General features: G+C 39.2%; 1 protein-coding gene across 1 annotated transcript; it reads right to left on the minus strand.

Moving 5' to 3' along the window:
• Positions 1 to 452: 452 nt before the first annotated feature.
• On the minus strand, positions 453 to 11,232 carry LOC139722528 (molybdenum cofactor sulfurase-like). Its single transcript, XM_071633815.1, has 13 exons — positions 11,062 to 11,232; positions 10,094 to 10,250; positions 8,899 to 9,690; positions 8,109 to 8,185; positions 7,608 to 7,807; positions 7,087 to 7,203; positions 5,894 to 6,553; positions 5,196 to 5,358; positions 4,644 to 4,731; positions 3,876 to 3,994; positions 3,124 to 3,374; positions 1,722 to 1,826; positions 453 to 828 (listed from the first exon to the last, which is right to left on the minus strand). The coding sequence occupies exons 1-13, from the start codon at positions 11,102 to 11,104 to the stop codon at positions 712 to 714; spliced, it is 2,889 nt and encodes a 962-aa protein (XP_071489916.1). The 5' UTR covers positions 11,105 to 11,232; the 3' UTR covers positions 453 to 711.

The following is an 11,232-nucleotide window of genomic DNA, read 5'->3' on the forward strand; positions in this document are numbered from 1 at the left end:
GTGCATTGAAGAAAATGATTATGTGTGTGCAAGACAGTTTTTGGCGCATCAAGCTTTACAATCTCGGAAGATGATAGCACAGGCGAAGTAAAGCTTTACCGAAGGCATTTTGCTTTACCTCGCTATAGCAGGTTTGATTTACTATGTTTTTCTTTGTTTGGAAGTCACAAAATTTATCTCGTTATAGCAGTTATTTCGTTATAGCCGATCTCGCTATAAGAGTAGCATTTTACATAGACTTGTGTGGAAGGAAATTTGGGACCGAGAAAATTTCCTCGTTATAACCGATATCTCGTTATAGCAGTGTTCGTTATACCGAGTTTCCCCTGTATGTTACACTCGTACATAACTTCCACTATTAAAGCAAAGGGGAAAACACTATAATTAAGATGCAAAATAACACATTCTAAGTACAAATAGATACTACTCTTGATGGACAGTGTACCCTTCTTCCCATACAGTCACCAGAAGTTTTTGAACCTGTTAAGTTCCTTCATCCCATTTCATAGGAGTCCCTTTATTGCGCTTAGCAGTTCCTTCTGTCACATTAGATGTTCCTTTGGTCCTGTAAGAAGTTCTGTTGGTTCTACTGGAAGTTCCAGGAAGGCTGCTGCTTGACTGCAAGCACCAATCTCCTTCCACGGGAACTGCCTGCATTCTTCTGTCTGAGTAAGGAGCACTGGCCACATTCTTCTGTCCTGGTCATCACTCTCAAACACTAGTCTCAACAGAGGGGCATCTCTGCAGCACCTCAATGATGTCGCCTGTCCGCAGCTTGAATCCATTCCTCAGGTCTGGGCTGTTCATGATATGCATGCCGAAGAAAATCTGCCAGAACAGAGGATAAACATGGGTTCCAGTTTAAGTAAAAGGAGTTGTTACCACTGATCTCTGTAAGAAGTATCTGGATATCTTATTGACCTGTTCATGCTACACAAACAATTGAAGCTGCCACTCCGACATCTTACCAGGCACACTCTAGGAGACTTGTGGGCATTTTCTAGCAGAGACTGTCACCAGGAAAATGTGATGTTGGGAGCTCCGTTCACAAGTGCATGGGTGTTGTGCATGGTGAGATGGCACCATAGTGGCTTCAAAACTACTGGCCAATGAGATATCCAGATACTTCCTATTTAGATGAGTGTTTAGTTCTGGGGATATCTTGTACGATAAACAGATAAACTGATAAAGAATGGGAGAGGGTAGTGGCATGCCTATTTTTTTTTTGGGGGGGGGGATCCACAGATGACACTGAATCTTTCAATCTTTCTGTCTGTCTTTTTTTTTTCTCTTTCTTTCTTCCGTTGCATGGAGCTAATGAGTTAAAAAGCTATTTAATTTTTTTTTTTATCAATATGGTGCTGGAGGGGAAGGCTAACACAGTTCATATTCAACCAACAGAACATCAGAACAGTTTTCATTTCCACTATCAGCTGTCCCACATCTACCAACTTTTAAACTCTTTCAGCTCCTTTCCAACTTCTATGACCAAATCATTACCTTTAATCATGTAATACACAAACTTGGCAACTATTTGTTTTTCTTCTGTCGATTCATTCAATACAGCAATTGTGACAGAGATTGAAGGGTAGTGAACATCATCATTACACTTTCTGCCTGTCATGGCACATGAAATATGGCAAAACTCGGCTTCAATCAGCCTGTGTTGAGCAAAGGGCAGTGCATGATTAGTGTAGAGATTTTGGCTTCATCAGACTCACTCTCTTGCCTCTCACAGCCGACAGGGCCGACAAGGTCTCGGTACTCTTCTCCCCTGAGCCCTGGTCAATGCCAATCATCTGACAGCGATTGCAGCGACCTTTGACCTGTGTAGTGCCAAGAGGATATATCTCTATGTATTCCTGCATTGGTTATCATCACTGTTTACTATAGTTCATATCAACATTTGTAATGGCATCAAATTGGGTTTACACAAGCCTTCATAGGCAAAGTAAAGTGGGAGTCAAAAGACAAAAACCAATTCAGCTTATTTACATGTAGTAAGCACAACACTACATGATTTCAAAGTACAGCTGAACCTCTCGTATCCGGACAAGTCGGGACCGGGGCTCATCCGGATAAGGAATTTGGCCGGATATGGGAGGCTCAATGCTTTATACATGTACATATAGGGCCTACATACACATGTACTGATGTAGCCCACTGTAGTACACCACATGTAGTAATGTGTATACTGCAACCTTTTCATTGTTACACTCAGTAACAGACCCCAAAATAGAGGTTCATGTTTGCAAGAATGAAATCATTTTCTTTTATAAATTCTTGGGATGATTTACCTAAATAATTATTAAGAAACGTATCAAGTATATGTAATTCATGTGTGTTTGTGAGTTCTCAAGGAGTTGGGAATCCCCCTTTCCTCCCGTAATTATTATTTTTTTTTTAATTCACGGCGAGATTGCGTCCGTATAATAGAGAGATCCGGATAAAGGGAGGCCGGATAAGAGAGGTTCAACTGTATACAGGTAATTGTGAATAAGAAACTTTACACTATATATAACTGATGTGAAGATACTGTGGGTATCTAGTGGAGTGAAATTGTGAGAAACATTTCCATTTCCCATACTCAAACTTGACGACAGAGTTTTATGTCAGAAACATCGCAGAATGTACAGAAGTTTGCATAATCAACCAATTCCAACAAAAATTCAGTCTATGCCTAGATTTGATTCTAGCACTGAACATATATTTGGATTGTAGGATATAGTATGAAACATGGCATTAATTTTTGACAAATTACGATGCAATATGATTCACAATTTGCTGCATATCATTTTTGAACCAGTCGTAGGAAAAAGAAAAATTATTTTGTGTGTAGTGAAAGGTATGTCTAAATTTCACAGCAAAAGTGAGACAGGAAATCTACATGAACTTTGCAATATTTCATTACCATTCAATTTAATTTTGAAGAATATATACTATAATCAATTTGTCAAGTATGAACCAAAGATCCACTTGTCCCTGTACGTTGCAAATTGTAATTGGACTATCATGTTTTTACTTTGAACTCGGCACACACTTGAAACATTTGCATTGATACAGGTATGTGCAAACAAATCATGACTTAAATGTAATAAATAATGCCTCAGAATGGTATCCTACCTTGAAAGCTTGCCCTTGTATTGAAAGCTCACTCCAAGACTCCTCATCGTATGTATCACATCCATCCACCACTAGATTGGCCCGAAACCTGCGGATCAGGTTGTCTAACGTCGAGACTGTAGTTGTCTCCGTGTTATCTTCATGAGCGTGCTGGTGGATAGCATTGAGGAGGGAGGTCGTGGAAGATTTGTTGATGAGAAGATAGTGGGAGACGTTGGCCAAGGACAAGGCAGAGGATTTACTATCGTCACCTGGGTACAATTTTAACACATAAAGGCAATATAACAAAGTATTAATGTATTTGTGACAATACAAAACTTATGCATTGGTCCATTAAGCCTGTTAGGACTGCCTCTCACATACAGAAAGGTACTGCAAAAACCTTCAATATTTTTTTAAATCTTTTTTTTTTTGTCTCAATGACAAAATACATAAATAACAAAGTCCATAAACAAACATCCATCAATGACAAAATACATAAATGTGACATTTCAAAGACAGATGAGATGATGAGAAATTTATTCTTGTAACTCAAAATGAAGTAGTTACAATGTCATTTGCTATTTGCAAAACAAAGTAACGTATCATGTTTTCAGGGTCAACTCTCAATTAGAAGGGTCATTCTTTTCATAAAGTCACAAATCGGGTTTACAGGCTCAACTCTGTATTAAAAGGGTTATTTTTTTTTTTCATTTCCTGGCACCCATTAACCTGTAAGACTGCTACATTCTCTACACCATCTCTGTGCCTACCCTGTGCCAACTTGCTGGCTCTCTGGTGGTCTTCTGCCTGCTTCTGCAGACGACAATGTTGACCTGTGACCTCGGTCAGCCACTGGGCAACCTCATCCCCACAGTCAATGGTTTTCACTCTGAAATGCAACACGCACAATCACATCAGAGTTAAAACACAATCGTCATAGCAAGAAGTGTTTACATAGAAGAACTTTCATTGATAAATGATATGTCATTGTTTTTAAGCTCTCATTCCACTGAAATACAGACAGAAGTCAACACAAACCCCACATTTAAGTGAAGAAGGTTCCTGTAAACACAAAACAACTTGATTTTTTATAATGATCTCCAAATTGCATATTCATTTTGTTTAACCTGCTGTGAAATTGCATAAGAATTCTCACTGTCCAAGCCTAAATCAGTCTGATCCACCTTCTTACTAATTTCTTCTTCTTTTTTTCATTCAAGCCATCTCCTTTACATGAAGTTTTACCATTTTTTGTATCTTTTTATCTACCTTTTGTTTTTTAGCAAGAGACAATCTGTCTGTGATGTTTACTTCCTTTAAACAAACACATGTATATCTCTCACTGTTTGTTTTTTCTTTAATGCACTTTCATTATCCTAGGTAAACCAATCCAAGAACTTGACAAAAGCCAGAAAAGTATTTAAGAAACTTTGTGAAGTCAGCTTGATATCTCATGGTAATGTTATGAAGCACAGATCACTCTGCTCCACGTTACAATCTCCCTGGACTTTGGGACAGGATAACTACATCATTCTAACCTGTCTCCACAGACTTTTCCCTGGCACAGGGTGGTCTCATTGGTTTCCAAGGGAACTGTCTCCAGTGGCAACGAGAAACTCCGCATGTCTTCACATGGACAAAATACACAGAAGGCAAAAATCCATTGATCTGAGTTTAGTATTTAAATTTATTACATTTTGTGTGTGTGTGTGTGTGTGTGTGTGTGTCAACTTTTCTTATCTTGTCACTACAGAAAGAATAAAGTTAGTCTGCACAGTGAAATGAAGCAAAATTGTACAAGAGTAGCAAATTATTTACGAAATAGTCTTATAAGTTTTCACATATAAAACAACAAGTAAACGACCTATTTCTTATATACATTCCAGTCAGTTATATACTCTCTTTTCTCTCTCTCTCTCTTTTAAGTTGACATGGAAGCATAATTCCACATCCTAGTATATCAGAAATTTGCAGCAGTACTGTCATTTATGCAAAACAACAACATATAAAACAAACAATGACTGAATTACTCAGATAACACATTCTTTGAGGGGGGAGGTAATCAGAAAATGAGCACCACTGTTTGTTACCTGGATATGTTAAAACAAGTTGTTTAGTCTGGAGGTCAACAACCGGTCTGATGAGGCAGAGCTTTGGAATGCGCTTCTGTGACATGTACACACCACCCTCATTGACCACCATCCAGCGACGGTCATACTTCAGTCCAGCATCGGTCAGTTCCCACTCAGAAACCTTGGGGTAGGGGAGGAATCATGAGAGTAAAGCAGGGTAGCAGAGAGTACATAAAATATCACAGGAGCTATCTTGCTAGAGAAGAATTTGCCAGTTTCTGATACATAGATTAAATGTAATATGAAAGTTATACTAGAGTAGGTACTGAGACATTGGCAAACGAATTCTTATTACAGTGTCACTTTGGTGGAATATCTTTCAGTTATTATTGCAGGAAAAAAAGATATATATGAATGTTTTGAAAATATTTGAGGCAGTGTCCTTGTCAGTCTGCATACATCCACTTTTATCTTAGACAATACTACAACCATTCACTAGAACTTGTGATGTGCGATACATGATTATGTATATTGAATACACTCGACACAACATTTCTGGCATCATTTAAATTAATGTGTGCAACAGGCAAATACATTTGCACCATATGAACTGATTTATAAAAACAATCATGATTCTTTTTATACATATATGAAAATTACTTTTTCCCTGTTATGTTAACAATGTGCATGTAAAAACTAAAGTGTTGGCTACCTACCTCCATGGCACCACAAGACTTTACTGGATATAGATAGATGGCAGTCAGCCTTGGCCCAGCTGCATCTATTTCAGTGGGTCCACTGGTCTGGACTGTTTGAGATATTCCTGAGTCAGTCTTAGCAGCAAGATTGTTTCCATTCAAGGAAGGTTGTGGAAATTGGGCGTCAGTGTTATCAGAGCCATGCATAGGGATGTCTGTCTGTGATTCTGGTGGCACTGATATTGGTGGCGATGACAAGGATGTTGAGGTCGCAGGAGGAGAGGATGCAGCAAGTGAAAGTGATGCGGATGGTGAACAGTCGGAAGACTTAGACGCTGATTCTGACGACGTACAAGTGTCTGGTATTCCAGAGGGACGTGTTGACGATATCGATTTTGTTGAAGTTGAGGACGACAAGACTGCTGTTGCCATTGGCAACTGGGACTGAGTTGACAGCACTGAGGATCTTGACACTTCCTTGAGGGAGGAGTCAGATGATGAGGTAGATGATGATGGTATCAGAGTGGAAGGTGCAGCTGACACTTTGATGGTACTTTTGATGAATGCAAGGAATCTATCCACGTCACTCTGGTTGGACATGTAACCGAAGGAAATCCTGATGGATCCTGTCGGAAGGCCATCAATCAAGTCCATGTCGTCTCCACACACATGCCCTGCCTGAAAAGGGAAATATGCTAGGGAATTTACTTCTGTTGGCAGATTTTATATGTATGTGAGAATTTCATGAGTTGCTGAAGAAAAGTTGGAATTTTTACTGGGCCTGGATTCTGAGTCATAATTATAAAGAAAAATAATGAAGAAGAAAGTTTCTCTTGGCAGTAAAGAGATTATCTATGATACATTCAGAGAACAAAAGTGTGATATGAATGAATTTTATCAATATTCTGCAATGCAATACATGCACATTAAACGTATCAGCAAAATATCATGTTTATGGATACTACCCTCATTCGAAATGTTGTCACACACTATGGGCATTAGTACATGTATACCATTACAGAATTGTTATTATTTCCATTATTAAGACCTAAGAAGCCTAACTTGAGTATAAGAAACAACCAGAAACTTTCTGCTAATATTTTGTGGCTATTTGCATAGATGGACAATAAAGTGGCATACATCATCCAGTCACATTTTCATCATATTTTCAGATGAATATAATTGAAGATCATCCTACATGTAGAACATACATCAAGATTAGCCTTGATTTTCTCATTGGAGATGTTGAGGTACTGTTGGCAGGCACCAGTGTTGCAGAAGCACCCTGTGCGCAGGTGGATGTCGTGAAGGGCAGCTAGTCTCTCAACCTGCAGACCCAAGAGAAATCAATACACAGTAAACTGAACACATGTATAGACAATGGCTATCTTGTACAACATATTGTGAGGTTTCCTAGTGACATATTCAAACAATTGCATATCTAAATTCAGCGGTCTGTGTGTGAGGGATGTTAAAACTATAGGAATGTGTGATCTACTCTAGGAGCAACAAAAACAGAAATTCCAACTGCCATATCTTCACAAAAAGGACTATGTGGGATGATGTGTGATCCTTCCTGAATGAAAAGAATCAATGCCATCCATCAGGAAATCACTGTAATTCACTACCGAGTTCTAATTTTTCTGATCAATCCACTCTTATATTCCCACATTCCCTCCAAACATACAATCATCCATTTCGTATTTTGGCTCCCCTCTACTATATTTCTCACCTCTGCATAGCCGATGTACTGTCCTGTTGCCCGAAGTAAGTTGAAGTTGATGATGGGACCTTGATCATGGATGCTAACAAAATGGTTGTGACAGTACAGGACTGCTATGGGTGAGCCATTGTCATGCTTCCACTCGTATAGCGCATTATGAACTTGTTTTGCCAATGTAAAAGTGTGCTCACATATGTCATTCATACCTCCTGCAGATTAAAAGAAAGCAAGGGAAAAAAAGTTTAGACATAAACTATCAAACTATCAGAATACCATCTCTAAACAGGATATGAAGTTGACACAAAAGTCCATGAAAATTACAGCGTGACCTATTCATAATCACTTCTACCTAATGTTCTAGATTATGTGAATTCAATCATGGCATTCATCCATCTAACTCTTTAATATTATGTTATGATTCACCCTGCTTCTGTTGTCCAGATTCACCATAAAACCTGAATCATGATCAAAATGACACAACAAAGAGAGGGCAGAAGTGTGTTTGAATACCTCCTAGTCTGTCAAGTGCATCAAATCCATGTCGCAGACTGATGATATCAAGAAAGGGTATTGTGCCATCTTCAAACCTGCCAAAGAAAAACATGCAAACGGAACAGATGCCCATGTAAAGGAAAAGATAAGACAGCTGACTGATTTTCCTCACACTTGCTCACAATTCTAAAAAAAAAAAATGTTAATATAAAAAGACACAAGATTGGAAAGTCTCATCACTATGAAATGTAAATTCACACATGTAATGAGAAGTTGATGTAATTTGATGCCACAATGTACCATGTCTAAGCTCATCATTGTTTTTTTTATTTTTAGCATTCTGAAAAACCATCTATGCAGCTTCTGTAAACGAATGACAAATATAAGATGAAACCAACATTTTGTACTGAGCGAATGCACTTTGTTAAGTTGTACAAAGCTAAAAGCTCCTAACTCACCTAAAATATCAAGCCAAAAGCTCAGTCTGCATACAATGAATGCATACACAATGTCAAGTCCTACTACATTGGATGCATTTACCATGGTGTTGTTTGTTTGTTTTTACACTCCATATCACATTACACATCAATCTGTTTTTTAGGGCAGTGCTTTTACGTGAGGATCTCAAACAACAACAAAAATAAATAAGAGGACTTGTCATGTACTGTATATAACAGCTTTGATCAGATTGTTTGGTTTTAGAAAAATCTGCATTAATATGTATTCTCAAAATGAGAGAGAGAGAAAAAAAAACAGTTTGACTGTCGAATGCTATGATGTTGAGCCTGGTTTATCTGTGCAAACTAACCTCTCTGCTACAGATGTTCTTGGTTTGTTGAAGTTCTCAGTTGCCAGGTAGGCCATCACCGTACCACCCCCAAAGTACTCCTTGACAAGTACATTTGCGGCTGAGTTCCTCACAATGAGTGCTCCAAGTCCTGTTGGGAATCCAAACATCTTGTAGAAGGAGATGGTGATGAAGTCTGCTTTACACTCACTTAGATCAAGAGGAGATGTGCTCACCAGAGCGGCAGCATCCAGCACGACGTACCAGTTACCATGGCAACCAGAGAGCCCCTTACACTTGATTCTCTCTATCCAGGCCAGGGGATACTTACGACCACAGAAATTACTCTGAGCAGGCATGGCAAAGAGATTACAGGGTGATGATGCTAAGGGACCATTTGTTACTCTCTGCTGGGATGTCGGTGAAAGTGTTGCCTCCTGTGTATGCAACGTTGCATGATCCTTTGCCGTACTGTGGTTGCCGGAGTCTGAGTGCCCATCTGGACGATTCATCGCCTCCTGGATGCCCTTGCTTGTAAAACACATACTCTTGGCCCCTCGGGAATGTGCCACCTCTCTCATTCCAATGACAGAGGTGTGATTATCTTGCAGGTAGGCAAACGTCCCCATCTGCCTGTCCTTGCATTGCACTCCATTTTGGTGGTCACTCTGTGTTGACCCATCCCCTGCTGAGCAGGACCCTGTCTGACCAGTCCAGTCAAAGGTCTCAGCAAGGAGCTTCAGAGCACCTGTGCAGCCAGATGTGAATATAACTGTGTGCTTTTCTGCTGTTGTATTGAAGTGCTTCAGTATCCTGCAAAAATAAAAGCAGTCCAAATCATTTTATTACCAAGTTAGTGGTATAGTACATGTAATAATGAATACACACACACACACACACACACACACACACACACACACACACACACACACACACAATTATTACAGGAAGTCAAACAGGGTCATAATGCATCCTTCTTGTAACTATAAACAACTTACATTTTTTACACAAGGAATATTTCATAAAAAAGGCTCTCTAACAAGAACTGGCATAAAATTGCAAAGGCCTAATTCAATTTTGATTGTGAAGGTATTCTTTGAAATGAAATCTATCACCTTTTTAAAAACGTGTCTGCATTTCAAGCTTAACACCTGCCCATCCATCTCTTCACTAGAAATCGAGCTATGTGAGTCAATGAATGTCATAATGTTCTCACCTGAATCTGACTTGATCCACAGTTTCTGAACACAAGCTGCTACTAGCTGACCTGCTGTGAGGGTTGCCATAGAGATTGTTCCTCAGATCTCTTTGAAAGGCATCAAGCTGACTTACACAGGGGAGAGTTGCGCCAGTGTGGTCCAAATACACAACATCTGTGTAGTTTGCAGTCAGTGAGTGAGGCAAAACAGAGTCAGAAGTGACATAAATTTCTGGTCGAGATCATCTTTAGAAATAGATTTAGATAACAGACTTTTAAAAATACTGGTCCTTCATATACAATAGATAGTTTTCGGTACTTCTTCTTGGAGAAAAAAAAGACAGAGAGAAGCTCTGAACCGATATGGAAGACGCTTGAATGAACAGTTATTTTCTTTCACTCATGAAAAGTCATAATTATTAATGACTCATACTATAGTCATACAGACACTAGTTTATAATTTCATTTGAGTTATTTTAGTGGCATCAAGACAAATTATTAACCTAAAGTTAATTGCTAGGATCGACACTTTCTGAGAATTCTTATCAACATGATATGCCACACTGCTCACTAGTCACTCTACTGATAGAATTTAAAGTAGAAACTATAAATCACTAGAAAATCTAGGCCATCAACATCGTCATTTGTATTGATCCAGCACAAAAGAGGAAGGAGGAGGAGGAGGAGGAGGAGGAGAGGACGAAGAAGAAGAGAAGACATTGTTTTACTTTTTGCTGGCTTGCTCTTTCTTACTGCCTCAGTAAGAACTGCATCTTAATTGCGTAACAAAATTACCTTACAGAGAATGTGCCAACACATATTGCAGTAGATGGGACTACAATATCGTAAGATTTGCGTCACGGTACCCAATGTTAAACTTTAAAGATGAAGTGGCTTTTGTCTTCAAATTCAGCTGCAGATCAGAGATATTTTTGTAAATTGGGACCAGAGTCTACAGAGTGCTATGAACACAGAAAATGCCTTACCTCGTAACTGAGGGAACTCCTTGTTCCTCCTTCCGGTCAGCATCTTTCGGTGGGCGCAAGATATAAGTGGTTACCCAAACAAAGTCGTGAAATACGCGAAATACGGCCGACTAGCGAGGCCTCATAGTATCAAATGGGCATGGGAGCGGTTCCGGAGCTCCGGCCGGCTAG

Source organism: Diadema antillarum, unplaced genomic scaffold, assembly GCF_040938485.1.
Source record: "Diadema antillarum isolate AM-2024a unplaced genomic scaffold, OU_Dant_1.0 scf00000167, whole genome shotgun sequence".
In the NCBI taxonomy this organism is placed as follows: Eukaryota; Metazoa; Echinodermata; class Echinoidea; order Diadematoida; family Diadematidae; genus Diadema; species Diadema antillarum.

Bases quoted from the DNA above. Each gene is read 5' to 3' on its own strand.
- LOC139722528 (XM_071633815.1), bottom strand. From the start codon at position 11,104: ATGCTGACCGGAAGGAGGAACAAGGAGTTCCCTCAGTTACGAG. The intron at 8,186-8,898 runs GTTAGTTTGCAC...TTTCTTTGGCAG, and splicing joins AGAACATCTGTAGCAGAGAG to GTTTGAAGATGGCACAATAC. The intron at 6,554-7,086 runs GTATGTTCTACA...TTCCCTTTTCAG, and splicing joins AAATCAAGGCTAATCTTGAT to GCAGGGCATGTGTGTGGAGA.